The 20,967-nt window shown below is 35.0% G+C and overlaps 1 protein-coding gene across 7 annotated transcripts in view; it reads left to right on the forward strand.

The window, feature by feature from the left end:
- Positions 1-20,337, forward strand: part of LOC143229227 (uncharacterized) — a 72,274-nt gene extending 51,937 nt beyond the window's left edge. For 5 of the 7 annotated variants that reach the window (XM_076461234.1, XM_076461240.1, XM_076461237.1 and 2 more), the window contains 4 exons: positions 3,666-6,584; positions 12,429-12,710; positions 18,207-18,338; positions 19,209-20,337. In XM_076461234.1, coding sequence (XP_076317349.1) covers positions 3,666-6,584; positions 12,429-12,710; positions 18,207-18,338; positions 19,209-19,264 — 3,389 coding nt within the window. In that variant the 3' untranslated portion in view covers positions 19,265-20,337. The remainder of the gene's footprint in view (positions 1-3,665; positions 6,585-12,428; positions 12,711-18,206; positions 18,339-19,208) is intronic. The other 2 variants (XM_076461236.1, XM_076461239.1) reach the window with 2 other exon arrangements.
- Positions 20,338-20,967: the final 630 nt, after the last annotated feature.

Below are 20,967 nucleotides of genomic sequence, written 5' to 3' on the forward strand. Positions count from 1 at the left end.
TACTGTCAATTATGCTTTGTATTTTAGTGGAATGCTTCTGAAGAATCTTTAAAGCAAAATGCTGTGTGTCCAGTTAAAGGAAAACAATAGTTTGTTGTTATAAATGAATCATAAATACTACAGAAAGATCAGCACTTGAAAATGTCTGTTAGCATGTACAGTAGGTAAGAGCTTATTTGCATACTTGACAAGGTGCATATTAGACTACAAAATATTATGCCACTTATTATACATTTACACGTTTTTATGGTTATGAAGGTAGGAAAATATTTGTCATGATCGTGATTGTAACATAAAAAGAAACTTCATCTATTACTGAAAAGCTAGGAGAACATACCATGTTATGGCATAACTCTTTAAAACTTGGACATATGATATACTTAATTTAGGTTATGATTAAAACATTTATTTCTGATTCAGTATGTATCTCCTCTCTATTTGCAAACTTTTTCTTTACATGAGCCACAAGTCTTCCACTTCCCCCTATTGTAATTGCAATATTTCTACACGTGTCTCATGCAAGTCATTACTAATAGGAGCACAACATGCTCATGTGATGCGTGTGACTTTGTCTACACTACTCTAGCCAACTTTCACCTTTTGGCAGTGTTTAAGTTTGGATGCTCTCTTTCTTTTGTTTATTGTTTGATTTTGTCTTTTCCACAATGTGGTTTTTTTTCAGTTTAATTTGCTTTAATTTAGCCTGTTTCGTATTATTTATCAGTTAATTCTAATTGCTTTATTTCTTCACTCAGATTGAGTAGACCTTTTTATGATAGTAAATTCCAAACTTAATGTTATTACTTTGTGGGTTACACTAGCATTTTTTGGGTTTTTTTCAGGACTCTATAGTGGATTTATTTGTTTTTTTACATCAAAAGATTGAATGTTATATGGTCAACCTTTGTCCCTGGAAATTGCTTAGGCTCTTCCTGAACTGGCTGAGCCTGTGCAAGCTGACAAGGGCTTTGATCATCCTTTTCCACCTCCATAGTTTATCATTTCTTCTCATTCCCAACCTGAGGAGTCTCTTAAGCCTAATTTGTTCTTTATGGATTTTGTCTCAGGTTTGTGCTGTTTTATCCCTTTCTTCCTTTTCTTACACACTGAATCCTTCCATGTTACTTGATTATTCTTCCCAGTCGTATATGGTTTTTTCTTCCTTTTTCTGTTGGTCAGGCTCATGCTGATCACTTTAGCTCACAATTAAGTGAATGGTTTAGCATATGCCACCCCCTGAGGATTTCTGATCAATTTGCCCTTTCCTGCCAATGTAGTGACTATATATTTTTAGATCAGCAGTTATTTAGGTTCCTTATTACCTATTTTGGAGGTAGCCCCCAAACCAAGTGTCAGTCTTACCCATGCCCAATATTTTTGCTTGTGTTTTGCCCTTATCCACCTCTTATGTTTCTTGTATACATTTCCTATCTGAAGTTATCCACAGAAATCCTGACTTTTTTGCAAGTACTCTTCTCCTTTTTTCCTCCATTTCAGCCTACATATCATTCAGTCTGGGGTTTGTTGTTAGAACATTATAGGTTATGATGCTGTATTGGCTCAAGTCTGTTTACACTCAGTGTATCTTAAAAATTTATGAATGACCTAATTGTGAGACATTTTGTCTTTGATATGGTTTTTGGAAGTTATTGAGTCTCAGATAACATTGGTCTATCAACAATCCACCATTACAAATTCATATTTGCCTTATGTAACCTTTCTCATATGGCTTCAATTCCCGTTTCCCATCGTCAACATTAGCAATGAGTACTTATCATCCATCTCCCACTATTTCCTTTATATCATGTTTTCTTTGTTGTTGGAGTTTGGTCTACCATCTGTGGCCATTTTTTAGACTTCGATATGACTAACTGGTAATTTTTTATTTATACTTTTATTCTTTCAAGGGCCTTTCTCTAATCATATGTATCACACTCAGTGGCAAGTGGTACCTGGCCAGGTATTCTTTAAATCTGCACTGTCCAGCCATGTTGATTTATGCTTTATCTTTCATGGCTTTGCACACTTCATGTTAAGATGGGTTGTTCCACAAGATTGTACCAGTCATGGAATAGATGGGTAAAACAGAAGGGAATTGCTGCCCATCCCTACTATACTAGAGAGAGAATAACTTGGTATGGTCTGCTTTTCAAAATGAGGTTTCATGGGAACCCATTGGACTGTATATGGTAATAATGTTCCTTCAGACTCTCCAATGCATTGTTGACCTCCTTTCTTTGAGTAGAGTATAGAAATGTTTACCACTTTACAGTTGCAAGCCACTGGGATGGTTGACTGTGCAGGTATCCTGCTGAACGAGATCCAAACAATAACCATTCAGTTAAAGAGTAGGTTGGTGGGGTTCTTACGTGAAGGTGATGTAATATCCTTCTGTTTGCAATAACCAATACAACAGAGTGAGACATCAGAATGCAATACCCCTTCAATTGGAAACCCTCATTCTATTCTTGTGTTGATGTTGAGATCCTGTGAGCAGATTTTGGACTTGGAGTGAACCAATCACTGTAAGCCTTCACACAGGTGTAGGGTTTTCTGTCTTCCATCTTTAATTTCCCCCATTTGTTTTGTGGATCATAGCAGTGATATGTGGGATTGTTACAGTTTTGTTCTTGTTTATCCCTCATCTTCTTATTACTGGGATGACAGTGCCATTTGGACAGCCCCTGCCTGTTTGATGGTTGGGGGAGTTGAGTAAATGCCATAGACATCCTTTTGATATTGGATGCCAGTTCCAAGGTATAACATGAGGATTGGCTTTGAACTATCAATCCCTGGTTTTTAGATTTGAGGAGAAGATGGTAAGTTCCTCATCTTACTCTTATGCAGGTGTGAGTACCCTGTAAGGAGGTTTGGGATTTAATTGACTTACTGAGTACAATTCACTATGCCCCATCCACTCCATATCCATGGGTATATCCTTGTTTACCCACCTTTCTCATTGTGGGATTTAGTTAAAATATCTTGGTTAGGATAGCATTTCTGCCACATTTTCTTCCACTCTGATGTGCTCCATTAATTTTCTGCCTTTATATCTGACACTTTCTACAAAAAATGAAGAGTATCTATTTGGCTCAGAAGTAAAGTGGTCCCCCTGTTCTGATCTTTGGATCTGAATCTCATTTTCAAAAGTAACCTTTTAATGCTTTCAGAAGGTGCTTCTGTTGTTCCTTTCCACCAGTCCCTCCTCTTTCTCAATGTTTGATTCCAGCTAATCATGTTAGAGAATGTAAGTACTGTATCAGAAGTTATACTGAAAATGTATTTCCAATAGGTACCTACCTCCTCTAACACTTACCACTTCTCTTTCCCACCAGAGAAAAGTACTGGTGTCTTTTGCCAAACTTTAAAGTGATAGTTCAGTCAGAGTGTAGAGGGAATCATATGCATCATGGAAGCATGTCATGCTCTTGTCATTGATGAGGTGGTGCATGATTGTTTGCATAAGAGACATGTTGGAATAGAGGAGCAGAAGGCATGTCATAAAATAACAAAAAAATGTTTGCATATAGAAGGAAGCACTGAATAATAATAGCTGATATTATGGGAAAAGGTAAGTGCCTATTGGAAATACATTTTCAGTGTAGGAATATTATAATATTTGTATTTAAAGTGTTTGTTTTCTTTTTGTTTGTTTGTTTATGCAGAGCAATCAGACAAGAAAGGCCTGGAGAACGATACTTTGAACACCAGTATAAAACCAGTTATGAAGGAGTTAGTAGAGAAAACATCATCATCATTCCAATCCAGTGAAATTCCCAAATCTTCTACACCTGATGAATCTTACCATAAAGATGATGATAACTTGGCATTAAGTAGCATAAGTACCAAGCTTATTCAGAGTGCTGCTTCTGTAATATGTCCAATCCTTCAGTCTTCCATGAGCCAATCAGCCAGTCAGAATGTTATTCAACAACCATCAACTGCTTCATGCACTCACTATGATTCAAGTATGCCCTTAAAGTCACATCAGAGTAATTCATTGACAGAACTTGTTACTTGCACTACATCAGCTGCCAACATTCAGTCTTGTACATTTTCTGTCTCAGATCTTGATAATCTGACAGAAAATACAATAAATAATACTACCTGTGCACCTAGTAGTTCATCTGCTGCTCTTGATCCATGTTTGGTGGAGCAAAGAACATCTTCACATCCTTATACGGGAGGCACTAATTCAACACCAGTAAGTGCTTCTTCAGCTTTGTTTCATTGTGCTGAACATAATGTAATTTCTACTACTTGTTTTTCAAATACTGCCAATTCACAAACATTGGTTGCTTCCAAACAACTTAATCCAGATACTACAGTTAGTACAGCTGACAATGAAGAAACAAGTAATTGCCACTTGGTTGCTGAGAGCTCTCAACCCAGTGTAGTTATTACTACTGGTTCAGTTGTAACTGAACCATCATCTAATCAGCAAGGTGTTGCTACGTGTATGCAGCCCACTGTAATTACTGTCTCTGCTTCAGTCAGCCCTGAGCAGACACATACTTTAGTGCCTTCTAACTTTTTAAAAAAATGTACATCTTTACAAAAGGAAGCTGAAGCCTCCGAATCTTCTTTTATTACTGAGGTTGTGTCTGTACCGGTTGATATGAGCACAGCATATCATCCTGTTGTAACTTCTGTTGCTTCTACTCCAGTTACTTCTTTGCCTTTTATTTCTTCTAAGCTGAGCAGTTGCATCACTGATACACCAGGAAGCCGTTTGACTTTAATTTTTAAAAACACCCTTTCCTCAGGTGGCCAACGGTCTCTGCTGACATCAGCTAACAATATGGCTAGAGTCAGTGTCCCTTTTAACTCCTCCAAAACTGTTCCAATTAAGTTTGTGACTCTTCCAACAGGTGGGTCCCCATTGAAGACAGTAAAATCTTCCAATCTATCAGTGTTAGAGTTAATAAGCTCTTCATCATCATCCACTAGTACAGTGTGTTTAACAACTAGTAGCTCTTTATCAACATCACCAGTTAGGTTATTAGTCTCACATATGAAACCATCAGGATCATCTTCATCCCTTTCTGGAACTTCATCAATGGTTAATAAGGTGCTTGTGAAATCTGTGGTGGTAACTAATACATCACCTTCCATCAAACTTGTACCTATGAGAGGAACGATCTGTACTTCTAGTACTGCTGGGTCAGGTTCTCTGTTGGCTGTATCATCTAATAGTTCTTTAATACAGGAGAGTTCAAGGGCTAACCTATCATCAAAAGTTACTGCTTTTATACCTTCTTCAATGTTGGACTTAAGCAAACAGAGTTGTGATGGAAAAACTGTTGTGGATCAGTCTCAACCATTGGAAACAAAACATTGTGTTGAGCCTCAGTCCTTGAAAGACTGTAAACTTAGTGTTCATTGTGTGAACAGTCAAAATGTTATTAAAAAAGAGCAAAAAAATACTGAAGCAGCAGTAGACTTCAATACTGAACAGGAGATCCTTTTGTCTATTCCTAACTGTAGTGCACATTCAGATACATATACCACTACAGCTGATATACAGGAGAACTCCGCAAAAATTATAAGTAACACAGACCACATGCCTTCTGCCAAACTGACTTATACAAAAGATATTTCAGAAGACCATTGTTACACCTGCAATCAATCTAATGTTTCTAGTCAGAGCAGTGGCATAGAAAAAAAGGTATTTGAAGATTATTTAAATGATGGAAAAAAGGATTCATTAATCACTGGTACTCATAAAGAACAAACAACATGTGCTTCCTGTGATTTCCTTGCAAAAACAGAACCATACCTGCCTTCTGAACATATAACTCCCTCTGAAGAGAATGGTCAGAACTGTGAGATTCAGAATGAAACAGGTGTGTGTTGTCAGTCTGTATCAGAAGAAAGTACAGGAACATATCAGGAGTTGAAGGAAGAACCTCTGAACTACATAGTGTCAGATAGTTCTGCAATGAAAGAAAATTGCTTATCAGTAATCGTTTCTACAGATTCTTTAGCCAACAACATTGATTCTCAGACTATGTTTACTAAGACAGTACCTGAAACTAAAACAAACCCAGAGCTTGGGGTATCAGATCAAGAAACTGGAAAAAAACACAGAAAAGAATTGGGTCACATGGTCCTAGAACCTATCCGTCCAGTACACATATCCTTGAAAGGTTCATCTGCAAATGATGAAAATTTAGAGGATGGTCCACTTACAGAAGTGTTTGACCTGAGGAGCCATGAAAAGTCTGATAAAAGGGAAATCAAAGTACAAGTTAACAAGGATGAAAATGTTACTGTAGATGAAATGTGTGAAGATAAAGATCTCATTAATGATGATCAAGGAAATAAAGAGGAAGCTGTGTATTTAAAGTCATTGAAGAGGAAGTGTTCAGAAAATACTGTAGATCTTATTAAAGTTTGCATTGAACAAGAGAATAATTTCAAAGGAGTTGTAGTTGGAAAGCTGAAAGCTTCAGAAGAACAGTGTCTAACAAAACCACAAGAGGATGATGAAGAAGAAAAGGAGACAGATGATAAGCAAGATTTCTCACTGCAAAAACTTCATGGCCTTATGCATGAAGATTTTATCAAGAAAGGTGAGAAAGGTAAGTTAATAAGAATTGACATTATTAATAGTGACAAACATACAGGCAAATGTGTGATGAGAAACTGCCCATAATTTGACTCTTTATTTTATAAAAGAGAGAATAATTTCTATGCTGACTGAATCATGATAAACATTTTTAAATTTAATAATTTGATATTTACTTCTTTTATAACTAAAATGGTTTTGTCAAGTAGTAATGTTGTTACCCACAAAAAACAGAAAATAAATAATTTAAAGAAATATATGCACTTTTACAACTCCTCATGAACATAGTTTTGGTTCAGAAGAAAAGAAAGCTGCAAGTTTTATTTTACTTCATATTGCTTAAACAACACAGCATAATCTGTTTTAGTAGAGGTCATCTAGTACAAGGTAAGTTTATAAAATTATATTCTTTTTAATTGAAAAAGAAAATTGGAAATGAATACTTTATGAAACTATAATATCCAGAAATTTTATTTAATATTAAAACAATTTTTTTACATATGTGATATTATGTACAAATATTTCTTTCATCAGTCATAATGTTTAGGTCACAGTTTTTAGAAGATGTACCTCCTCTCTCACTTATAGTTATTACCTGACTGCCAGGGTTTCTTCCTTTGCCTATCTTAGCATTAGACTGATTTTTTTCTATGCTTTCTCCAGCCTTTTACACCTCAATCAGTTGCCCTTTGTTATTTTTATCTCATGGTACACTCCACCTACGTCAATGTCTCTATTCTGGTATTATACACAAGCAACTCTTTCAGATAATGTTATCACTTTTTCTTGATAAGTGTTGCTAATGGGTTTCACAGTAATTTTGTCATTCTGAGACTTTTTGAACATTCTTCATGTCACATAGTTCATTTTCATACAGAGACTGTCAGTGATCTTATTCATAGTGAGATGGAGACATACAGTCATGTGAAAAAGTTAGGACACCCTATGAAAGCCTGTGTATTTTTGTAATATTTTTGGATATATAGATATTGAATCTCAATTTTAACAATACTGAGAGATTATAGGAATATAACTAAACAATTAAAACTGAAGAAAAGACTTTTCAAGATCTTCTGTAAATGTAATTCTACAAAAATACATATTCTAACTGAGGAAAAAGGAAGGACACCCCCACATTTATTCCCACTTAAAATGGCTCAACTCACACACAGGTGAATCACACCAGGTGCACATGATTAGAAGATTGTTACTCAGCATTTTGAATGAGGCTTGCCCTATTTAAACCTCAGACATTTAGTTTGGTGTGCTCCTAACTGTTGAAGTGAGAGTGAGCACCATGATGAGAGCAAAAGAGCTGTCTGAGGCCTTGAGAAAGAAAATTGTAGCAGCTTATGAGTCTGGTAAGGGATTTAAAAAGATCCCAAAAGATTTTGAAATCAGTCATTCCACTGTCTGGAAAATAGTCAACAAGTGGAGGGCTTTCAAAACAACTTCCAACATGCCCAGGTCTAGTCGTCCAAGCAAGTTCACCCCGAGAGCAGACCGCAAGATGCTGAAAAAGGTCTCCAAACACCCTTTTATGTCATCACGGAACTTACAGCAGGCTCTGGCTACTGTTGATGCAAAATGCATGCCTCTACAATCAGAAAGAGACTGCACAAGTTTAACTTGCATGGGAGGTGTGCAAAGAGGAAACCTTTGCTCTCTAAGAGAAACATCAAGGCCAGAATGAAGTTTGCCAGAGAAAATGTAGACAAAGACCAGGACTTCTGGAATAATGTTCTTTGGACAGATGAGTCCAAAATTGAATTATTTGGACATCAGAATAAAGGACATGTTTGGCATCAACCAAATACAGCATTCCAGGAAAAGAACCTCATACCAACTGTGAAGCATGGAGGTGGAAGTGTCATGGTTTGGGGTTGCTTTGCTGCAGCACGACCTGGACAGCTCACAATCATAGAATCCACCATGAATTCCACTGTGTATCAGAGGGTGCTTGAGGATCATGTGAGACCATCTGTACAAAAATTAAAGCTGAAGTGGAACTGGACCCTGCAACACAACAGTGATTCAAAACATACCAGTAAATCCACCAAGGACTGGATGAAAACTAAGAAATGGAGAGTCCTGGAATGGCCAAGTCAAAGCCCAGATCTTAATCCCATTGAGATGCTGTGGGGTGACTTTAAAAAAAGGGCTGTACATGCAAAAAACCCGTCAAACATCTTACAGCTGAAAGAATTCTGTATTGAGGAGTGGGGCAAACATTCTTCAGACCGATGTCAGAGACTGGTATATTGCTACAAGAAGCATCTCACTGCAGTTATTTCAGCCAAAGAGGGTAACACTAGCTATTAGGGGGTAGGGTGTCTTAACTTTTTCCTCAGTTAGAATATGCATTTTTGTAGAATTATATTTACAGAAGATCTTGAAAAGTTTTTTCTTCAGTTTTAATTGTTTAGTTATATTCCCATAATCTCTCAGTATTGTTGAAATTGAGATTAAATATCTATATATCCAAAAATGTTACACAAATACACAGGCTTTCATAGGGTGTCTTAACTTTTTCACATGATTGTATACTTGTACATGTGGTATTCCTCTAGATGAGGCAGTTGTGAGGCTGGAGAGTATTTAAATTCATTTTTTTCTGCACATTCTTTTAATGTGTCAGCTTTTCATCTTCCCTTTGGGATAATGGTGGGTTTATAGACTTGCAATACTGAAATTCAGTGTTCTGTTCCTGATAGTGGGCACAGGAGATAGCCCAATGTAAGTTCCTTTGATTTAAGGAAACAGACTTATCTGACCCAATGCTCCAGCCAATGGTAATCAACACAGTGTTTAAATGACATATAAAAACAATAAGAGACCATTTTGGGATAAGCTGCCTTTGATTTTTTTTTCAGCTGTTTCATTGAGTGTGTGATGTTTTGGGGTTGTTTCCCAGTTGCTTTTGATGTGAGAAAGGTCTGGTAGCAAATTTTAATTTTCTCTTGATTCACGCACATTGTGGCTTGTGCAAGGAGGTTTACTTCTCAGTTATGTGAAGAGACAGTTTGCCTTATTCAACACTGTCAGAACTTTGTGATTTAACCTACCACCACCACGTTGAAGAATTTTAAGGCTCTCAAATAATAAATCTTTTCATTTTTTATACACTAAGGTGGAGTTAGTAGTAACTCTGATAAGACCAATGTCATCTGATGGAACAGGGTAAGTCGAAGGACTTACAACTCTAATATCTGACCTTTTGGTTTCCTTTCATTTTACTTTGTTGGAAGACTCTTAGAGTAACCAACTTCATTGATAATAAGCTGGAACAATTATTAGCAAGCACATTAGTTCAATTGTCAGCTTCTACATTCATCCATGTTGACTTTGTCATCTTGAATTTCCTTGTTTCCTATAGGGGAGGAAGATACGGTACTGTTCTGTTCATGGGTCCTGACCCCCTGCATCAGTCCCTCAATATTTTGGTATCCAGAATAGTTTCTGTCTATAAGTTCTGCCACTTGGTCAGATTGCTGCCAGTAGTATCAGTGGTTATTGTATGCCTTCAGGGTTTGTGGACTTGGCTCCAAGAATTTCTGGACATTTGATAACATTAACCATAACTCCAGAAGCACTACAGGTTTTTGAGTCAGGATTAGTCTTTCATCATTATTATTCACCCAGTCTTTAGTGTTTCCATTTCCTGTGGATCCTTGATATTTGGAAGTTAGTCTTGAGCTATCAGAATTTGGTTGGTCTGAAGGTAGTGCAAATGTCATGCTTCTTCCAAGGTTTTATTCCTGCTGGTTTTTGGTTTTAATACAAGAGGTTGGTGTCCAGTCATATATATTTCTCATCTATACTAGTGCCTTGTTTTTTCAATTTTCACAAGTTGCTCATTCCTCAATCTCAGCTGACTTTTTTGTACTGAGGTTGTGGATCTCCAGGTTCATTGTAGTCAGCTCCTATCTACACATTGTCATATTGGTGGCATCCCATCAATGTCGGTGTTTTTTGTGCACAAGGGTCAGGTACTTCAGTTCTGGTTTGGTTTTTCTTGTCACTTTCATTCTATCTCACCATGTGCACACAATTTCATACACAACTGGGTACCACTGGAATCATCTTGTCAGTTGTCAGAACATCACATCCTGATTCTACTTTCAGAAACATCCAAGATAGGCTTCATTTTCAGAGCTTTGATGAGGTGTCCTTGTTCCAATTCAGTGTGTCATCAGTCTGGGTATTTTACATCTCATCTCTCAGTAAGGTTTAACTGACTTCCATCTGGCTCATTCCTATGGAACAGTTCGCCCAACAATGTCATGATTACTCACCTCTCTCTCCTACTGCATGGAGACTTCTTCTTCTTCTGGTAATATGTGCATCATTTGAATCCGTCATGCCTTTGGTATAAGAACACATAAAAGGCTTGTAAAAAATGTCACTATAGATGTCAAGGATAAGTTAGCAAATTAGATAGAAGAGTGGCTGGATGGGAGAAAGCAGAGGTTTTTTACAAATGGATATTTGTTAGATGGATTAATGTCATAAGTGGAGTAACTCAGGGCTCAGTCTTTGGACCTTTGCTTTTTTTTTATTTACATTAGTGACATAGATGAAGAAATAGTCAATAAGTTACTTAAATTTGTAGATGATATTAAGGTCTTGGGTGTTGCTAGCTATGAAGATGCTGCTGATTTACAAAAGGATTTAGATCATTTATTGAGTTAGACAAATAAATGGCAGATGGGTTAAATTATAATAAATTCAAGATAATGCATGTGAGTTATCATAATTTGAATTACAAGAATAATTCAGATGTGAATAACTTTAATAGTGTCGTGAAAGAAAGGGATTTTGGTTGTAATAGTTCATCAATCTCTACAGTCACCTAAGCAGTATGATATTGGTAATGGTAGGGCAAATAGAAGTTCAGGCTGTAGCTACAGAAATATTGAATACAAATGTAAAGGATTATAATTTCCTTGAATAGGTCACTGGTTAGGTCACATTTTGAATATTGTGTTCAGTCTTGAGTTGTGCTAGATCAGGAAATACATTGAATTTTTGGAAAGGGTTCAGAGAAGGGTAATTAGGATGTTGCCTGGGATGGAAGGATTGTCATTCCAGGAGAGGCTGAAATCTCTCATTGTTTTCTCCTGAAAAAAGAAGAGTTAGAGAGGAATCTGATTGAGATTTTAAGATTGTAAATGAAATTGATAGTGTTGGTGCATCATCTTTTTTGATACAGTGAGAATAGTAAAACTAGGGGATACATAAATTTTGGCTGTGAAAGTTTTATTTTTCTGACAGGTGTATAAACAGTAAATTTAAGTGAGTTTAAGAAAATATTAGTTAAGGATATGAATGAATGATAAGGGCTGGCTTTAAGATTATTTATTTAATTGTTTTAATTTAGTTTAGAGAATGGAATAGTCAGGATAGGACCAGCAAGTTCCATGTTGTTCCAAAATGTTATATGTTAATTGTATAATGGCTGTTGAATACCTTTGGTAGTAATGTAATTATTGGTAGTGATATTCTTGGCAGACCAAGAAAAAGCAGGGAGAATATGTATGTGCTACTGAAGATGAAATGTTACTAAGTAAAGTCAGAATGAACACTTACTGACAGTATTTTCTGAGGGATGAAATTACAGTATTGTTTAAACTTTGAAGTTGTTAGTTACAATAGCCACTCATATATACAAGTGTGCATATTCTAAAAATCTCACTGTATTTTTAAAGTTTATTTTATGAAGAATGTTTGTTTGCAAAAGATTTGCTTGTGGATTTTAGGTAGGCTAATTGATGCATTATATTTTTAGGATTATTAAGAAATGTTTTAAAATGGACCTTGTCTTGTAGTTTTGAAGGATTGTAAATTTTATTGCTAGAAAATGAAACTTTAGATGGATCAAGTGAGGATGAAATAATTCTCCATGAATTAGCTAATTGTTCCAATGTTCGACAAAAATGTGTACCAGGGGGGAAAAATGTATTTGTCCACACCCACGAGCTTCGAGGCTCACGTCAGTATCCTAAAGTGATTGAAAAGGGAGATGCTCAGATTGAACAAGCTAGCAGTCAAGCAAGTAGACGATCATCTTCTAATGAATCTAAGACAAGTGAAGAACCAAGAGGTCAATCTGGTCACCGAAAGGATATCGGGAAAGTAGGTAAGGAAGAAAAAGCATTCATAAAACTTATGAGCAAAGTAAGCAATCAAGAATCAAAGGTAACCAGGAAGAGAAGCAAAATAAGTACTTTCTATAACCTTTACTGCACACTAGGTCAATTGTGAGCCAGTGACCATCAAATTGGTTTGACTTAAATACCATATATATTTACTGTTCCTTACAAACTCAAATTTGTTCAGAAATACAGTGTTAGTGTAACAGAAAACTCTTGTGAACTACTAAACATAAAGAAAGAACAGTTTCATAATATTTTTGTTCTAATGTGACCTTATTTTTAGCACATTGTTAATCTGTCATACAGAGTATTTAAATTGAAATATTGTAGAATTAGGGATTTTGTTGCAGTGAAGTTGTGTAGAAAACACTTTATTCTACTTTTATAGCCATTGAGCTATATAAATGGCATACAATAAATATTCATAAGTGTGGGTACGTTAATATTACCTTTGTATGTATGAATTGACTTTTATGTGTCTTGTCATATTTAAATTCTGCACTGATAAACTTGATTTTCAGTGGCTCCTATATTGTTGGTGTTTTGATGTACCTTGTTTTTGAAGGTGTGTCTTCAACAATAATTTCATCTGGATTACACAGGCTTGTGAATTTAAACTTTATAAAATTTATTTTGGTTTTAGTAATGGATTTTCTGTATAAGGATTTTTTTACAAATTGGGAAGAAAAACATACTAAGATCAAATTATCATTTACCACAATGAACATTTGTTATTATGTTTGTTACATTTGAGTTCTAGAATGATCAATGAGACTCTTATGCTGCAATTGGTCTAGATCAGTGATTCTCAACCTTGTGCCACGGTGTTTATGAAACACGTTCAACTTTCTTGGGATTTTACAAGCAAGTTGAACACATCAGTTAATAAAAGCTACTATAGAGGCACTCTGAAACCTTTCAAAACATTCAATGATTTTCATTGAACTCGAGCACTGAGAAGTTCATACTTAAATTTCATTCTCGACTGCAACAGTTCGAGTGTTAGTTTAATTGTGGCACAACAAGCGCTTTGTACGTCATAAATGATGCATTAAACAATCAAACTGCTTTCTGGAACACGTTCTCATTCTGCGGTAAGCTACAGCTACTACGCTGTAGGTAGGAATTTTATATCAACTGCAGAACTTTGTATTTATCATGTATGAATTAGCTTTATCTTTTATCCATGGAAAAATATTTAAGTAAGTCTGGTGCAGCAAAGGAGAATGTGTTGAATCAAAAGCAAGGAATTAAACGAAAGTACAAAAATTAATACATCGAATATGGTTTTATCGCTTTGAAATTGGAACATTCTTAATTATCATTTTGCCTACTCTGCAGTGCAGCTTTATCAAATGAGGCACTTGTTCCTAGCAAACTGAAGAGACACTTGGAAACAAAACATTCAGCTGTGAAGGATAAACCAAAAGAATACTTCGAGAATCTCGTGGCTCAACAACATGAACAATCAAGAAAGCTTGCGAACTACATGAAGCTGCCCGAAAAAAGGATTGATGGATCTACTGACGTTAGTGGAAAAGCTCAAATTCTGGCTTTTGTTTGATTCATAAAAGGTGGGAAAATCATAAACGAATACTTATTTTGCAAAGATTTAAAAAGTACAGCAAAAGGCCAAGACATTTTTGAGTTGGTGAATGAAAACATTTTGCTCTTGAAATTACATTGGAATAACTGTGTCAGCATTTGCACTGATGGCTGTCCTTCAATGCAAGGAAAAAAAAGGGATTCGCCACTCTGGTGCACCAACAAAATCCAAACATTAGGATTGTTCACTGCATGATTCACAGAGAGGCATTTGCCTCCAAATCTTTGCCAAAAGATTTGCAGTCTGTTATGAATCAAGTTATTTAAGTGGTGAATTTCATTAAGTCTCGGCCACTTCAATCTTGACTTTTCTCTCTTCTCTGTGAGGCAATGGATTAAGACTACAAAAAGCTACTGTATCACACTGACATTCAATGGCTTTTGAAAGGAAAGGTGTTGAAGCATCTTGTCCAACTAAAAACTGAAGTAATTTCTTTCTTGGAGGTTGAGGAAGAAGGTTTGAATTTTCTTTTCATGATGAGATCTGGTGGCTGAAGGTTCAATTTCTCTCTGATGTGTTTGACAAATTAAATTCTCTGAACTTAAGTCTCCAAGGACCATCTGAAAACATTACTGCAACATCCAAACTGAAGGTCTTAGATGAAAAGGTGACGCTGTGGAAGAATAAGACCTCGAAAGGAGTCCTTGTTTGTTTCCTTCTGTTAACAAATGTCCGTCAAAGAAGAAAATTGTCCCTCAAATTGTGAACACATTAAGCAACCTAGAGTCTGCACTAAAACATTACTTCCCGTCACTTGCTGTCGACGAATATAACTGGGTGATCTATCCGTTTGGAATCAACGAGATAATAAAACTTACAACTGAGGAGGAAGAAGAGATCATTGATTTACAAAACGACAAATTTTATCAGTCATTGTTTCCCGAAAAGAGCTTGGATGAGTTTTGGATCTCCATTAAACATTCAAATCCTGCAATCAGTTCAAAAGCAGTTGAAGTTTTGCTTAATTTGCATCTTGGGGTTTTGAGAAATTGGATTTTCAACATTGACTGAAATTAAAGCCAGAAAGAGAGAAAGGCTTCTTACAGTTGATGATGAAATGTGAACTTGTTTGTCTACGTTAGAGCCTCACTTCAATTTGATTTGCTCTCGGAAGCAGGCACAAGTGTCATATTGAAAACATATGTAAAAATAAAGTTTTGATTTTTCTGCTATACCACAAAATCATTAAAAAGCCTTAGAACGACACAGCTAAAGCAAGCAATAGTATTGTCAATGTGCAGATGACATTAATACCCCATTTTGGCTGTGATTTTCATTCTATGGCTTTTTAAGTTAATTCTTCCGTGTTACTTCTATCTAAACGTGATGCACAATGACATTAATATCACTTGCTCTGGTTGCGATTTTTATTCTAAGGCTTTTAACTCTTGCCATATAATGTGTACCTAAAAAAATCATTAAGGGTTTCTAGGTGTGCGCGAAAATTTTCAGATTGTCGTAATGTGTCGCAAGTCAGAAAAGGTTGAGAACCACTGGTCTAGAGAAAACTATAGCCAGTGGTTGTGAACATTTTAAGTATAACAAAATGTGACATGATTTCAATGAAAAAAATTCATTTATATAAAAGTACATATAGTTTGTTTGTTTTTTAAATCTGGATATGATGGAGAAAAATGGATATCATTTTTAATTCATTGTACAGGAATTCATGGAAATATCTTGAGAAAACAAATGAATTGTAAGCATGCATTACTTGTGAAGAAAACTTCACAACCTTACCAGGTTATTCTGGGGCTGTGGATTCTAGAAAGGGATTTCAGAAGTTTTATTCTAGCTTTCAGTTTGTAAAATTAGTTGCTTTTTGTCACATGTTTACTAACCCATGTGCTTCTTGTAGTATTTTATTAGAAACAGATAATAAATGTAGATCAATGAGCAAAATTTGTAGCTCTACAGATTTGATCCAAACATGTTAGAAGCTCAAATCATGTTTGTAGAGTAGTTCTAGTTATTTTGATTATGATTTGCCCTGAAACTAAACTAAATATTACATTTTATATCAAACAAAATTAGTAACTTGCATAATTTGATTGTTTATAATTATGTTGAATATACAAGCAGGCATGCTATATGAAAATTCATTGTTGTCCTATGGTATCAGGTTGGGGGGGATTAATGTAGTGTTAGACAATTTTTTGTTTTAACTCTTGCCATGTAGTTAAATAGCTATTAGAGGTTTCATATTAATTTGTCATTGCATTTGCAAAAAACTTTAACATTAAACATAATTAGTTCTGTTAGTTCTAAGATTAAATCAGTAACACATTTCCACATTTTTCCACGATTGTTATTCTTCTATCTTTGTTTTATCACTTTGCTTTAACCTTGATAGAAATATTCTCAGCATCAGTCTATAATTAATCATGTTTTTTTAAAAAAAAAAAATACAAGGGGTAACAGGAGTACTTAGATATCTGAGTTACCTTTAGAAATTTGTAATAATGAAAAACTTCAGACTTTAGTGTTATTCACATGATTTTGAACTCCAAGAAGAATATAAGATTTAACAAAACAGTATTGTTATTGTTAAGATAGGAGAGGGGCATGGTGATCTTATCTTACATTCTGCTGCTGTATTGTAAAGTTTTTTGTTTTTTTCCTATTTAAGTAGATCAACGAAAGAAGTTTAGTCCTAAAGTGTATACAAAAAAACTATCTTGAGTGGATTTTGATTTTTTTTCATCAAGTACTTGATGTATTAAAATAAATAGGTTACACTGCACAACAATTTTTTTTGAAAAGTTTAGCTTCCTGAAAAGTTTTTGCTGATTGTAACAGGTACCTGGTGGGCATTCACAAATATAGTTTTGGTTTTGCTTCATCACGTAGGAACTCTGAGAAATAGACAGTTAACTGTTTACTGGCAATAATGTATTTAATTGCGTTTATGTTTGTAACACACTGTTGTAAGTTCAACATAATTAAAAGTGTTTTGCTCCTGATTTTTCTTTGCATTCAATGTCCATTGCATCACGTTGCAGTGTCCAACAGAAGCCAGCAAGCATTGACAGATTTCAGTTGTCCTGATATTGTTTTTCCATTGTAGCAATGTCCTGGTGAAACCTTTCACTGTGTTCGTCACTGACAGCACCGAGATTTGCAGGGAAGAAGTCCAAGTGTGAGTGGAGGAAATGAATCATGAATGATATATTGCACTTCATTGTTTTGTATGCTTTGAGAAGTTTGTCTACCAGCTGAATGTAATGTGGGGCTCTGTAATTGCCAAAAAAATTGTCAACAATGTCTTTGAAGGCTTTCCAGGCAATCTTATCCAGCCCAACTAACTGATCTTCGAACCGCTTACCACTCATAACGTGTGATCTGAGGGCCAACAAAAATACCCTCTTTGATCTTGGCTTCAGTTATTCTTGGGAACATCTGTCTTAATAACAAAAACCTTTGCCTTCTTTGTTCATTGCTTTCACAAAATTCTTCATAAGTCCCAATTTTATGTGAAAAGGAGCAAAAAAAATCTTTGCCGGGTCAACAAGTGGTTCATGCGCCACATTTTTCTGTCGTGGAACTAACTTTTTATGGAGTGGTCAACTCTGTCTAGAATAATGTGACTCTTTGGCACGACTGTCACATTCACAGACGAAACAACAGTACTTTATATAGCCGAGCTGCAATCCCAGTAACAGAACAACGACTTTCAGATCTCCACAGATATTCCAGTTGTACTTGCTGTACTGATGTGCTTCAGCAACATTTCCATGTTCTTGTAGGTTTCTTTCATGTGTGCTGCATAGCCAACAGGTATTGAAGGGTGAACATTGTCATTGTGTAACAGGATAGCTACTATAACAATTATTCCTTCAGCCTAAAATTAGGATTTTTTTTTTCTACCTAACAGGACAAAAAGAGCACTCCTCAAGAGACATTTACAGGAATAGTCGAGGGAAGGATTGTGAAAACTCTTCCTCGAGGGAAGAAGCAAATGAGTTGACACCTGAGAAAAGAAAAACTAGAGGCAGCAACATCCTCGGTGAGAAGTATTTGAAATATTTAACAACAAATGTCAATTATGTAATTTTTTTATAATAAAGTAGGGTCCATGCAAAATCTGGAAATCTTTTTTTTTTTTTTTTTTTTTTATCATGGCTATAATGATTGTGGTTGTTTCTATTTTTCCAGAGATAACCATCCTTCCACTTTGTACAAGGTTTTCTGCGCATTTTCTGACAATTTTGTGAATGTACCTGATCTGTAGGTAGAGGTCTTTCTCTTCAGTTATTTGTCATTTTTATAATGGCCAATAAAGATTCTTCTATGAATTATTTTATGGCCAACTTTTCCTGCAAATGTTATCTCATCTCTGCTGCATTGATATCACATTGAGCATTTTGTTAAATTACATGCAGGTGAATTTTGAATATGATGCTTCACACATCTGTCCTCTGAGATATGTACAATGTTCGCATAAAATCTGCTGGATTTCCATGTAGTTCCTTCTGGTTACTGGCTTTGGTTAGTGTATTACTAAAACACAATCATGACCTCAGGCAAAGTTTAGACGAAAGTTTTTTCTATGAAACAAGCAAATCATTGTATTTCCTCCTGTTCATTTGAGTGTTGGGAGCTGATGGATTCTCCATATAACAAAGTATATTTCTTAAAACTTGTAAAAGAGTTGAGGAGTATCAGATGTGTGCTTTCTAGAAGCATAAATTTGTATGTAATCTAATTAATTTAGAGATTTAGTGTTAAAGAACTTGGTATCAACATATTTAAAAGGTTTGTTAACCAGTTCATGAAATGTTATTTAAACACAATTTTACGGTTTTCTATTGGGTAATAATCATTGTAAGTTTGTAAGATACTTCATTATCATTAAAGATGTATATTTTTAAAACAGAACAAGAAGTGCCACCTTTGAAAAGAAGAAGAAGTTCACATGACAGTCACAGATAGCCCTAGACACACAAGTAGTTTTAAATAAATTACTGAGAGCTCCAGTCATATGATATACTATGCACAGCTTCACATCCAAGGATCAAAATACTGCTGCCTTTGTGACTAAATTTGCAGCTTGGTGCTGTTCTTACTGTGCACCATGGAATTTTGCATACTTGAGGAAATGTGTGTACATAAGTGTAAATATGTTGACATGTTTATCACTATGTAAAGTTAATCACTCCTCTGAAATGCATTATAGACCATTTTAGACAATGTGAAGTCCTTTCCTGTGAGATTTGGCCAAGTGCCAAAAGAAATCTTTATTTTTGTCTTAACATATTAATTCATAAAGAACAGAATGGGTTCAAAATGTGTGACAGTTGTCTCCAGAAGTGTTGTGCTGGCCTAATATTTTTTTTGTCCAGGCACTGCTCTGCTCTACTAAGAAATGTGCGCATTTATTTTTTTTTAAAACTGTCATGTTAGTTGTATATGTACAGATATGGACCAAGACACCACTGTTTACTTTTAAATTGGTGAAAACTTGTATGTTGAGATCTAAGAATGTAGTTATTAATTTTTCCAACATTGTTATAAAATGAATTTGGCCAATGGGCAGTGTGCATAGCCTCTGAATTGTGTATCTGTGTGTGTATGTGTGGGTGTGTGTATACATATATACACACACATATATATATATATTAAATGTATAAATACAAATGTTACTAATTTTACAGAATTACTAGTTAGCTATTAGCAGTGTTGAAGTCATTTTTTTATGTCAGGTGTACTTTAATTGTATTATAAAATTTATCAGTGGTAGATAAAAAGAAATTTTAGAGACATCTGCAGATGATAATTTTTGTCTTTTTAAATTTTTTTTAATTATGAGGATAAACTAATTTTTTTCATAATGAAAAAAAACCATTGGTTATGTAATCTTGTGAATATATTTGTATATTTGTGATCATTGTTTGCATAATGTATTGTAACTGTACAGGAATTATGTTCTGGAATCAAGCATGCTTTTTATGGTTTATTGTAAGTTTCATGCAGATATTAAATGTCATACAAACAATGTAGGTCAGCTTGAATCAGTTTTTTTTTCTGAAAAAAAAAACTTGTGCACCTACGTAATCATGTTAGGAAACACAGATGAAAATGTGGTCATTTTACTTTAATTGTGTTACTTAAAAGTACAAATGCTTCATCTAATGATATGTTTCCAAGCATATTTATACATATATATGTAGAAAAAATTCCCCAAAAAATGTTTGTAAAGTTTTTTTACATGCCTTTGTGGTGTGGGGGAAAAATATCTTGATAGTTCTGGTGTAAAATGGGAAACTGATGACATCCTTCTGGAATATTACAATTTTGAAATCTGAGAATGAAGAATATATTATATGTGTGGAAATATTAATGAAGAAAAAGGAAAAACATCATATCTCACATGCTTCAGGCAAATACTTCTGAGCTAAAACAAAGCTAGTTATGATTGACGTTAACCATAGCAGTAAAATAAATCAACACCTGGATATATTAATTTATGAAATGTTAAAAAAATCTTTTTATATTATTAACTGCACCAATATCTACCTTACGTATACTGTGAAGGTTGAAACCAAAATTTATTTCAAACATCACAGTAAAAGAAAGGATAAAAATTGAAATAAAATACAGGCCGTCATTTTAATGTGATAAACAAGTCTGAAACT

The sequence above is a fragment of the Tachypleus tridentatus genome, chromosome 10 (assembly GCF_004210375.1).
Source record: "Tachypleus tridentatus isolate NWPU-2018 chromosome 10, ASM421037v1, whole genome shotgun sequence".
In the NCBI taxonomy this organism is placed as follows: domain Eukaryota; kingdom Metazoa; phylum Arthropoda; class Merostomata; order Xiphosura; family Limulidae; genus Tachypleus; species Tachypleus tridentatus.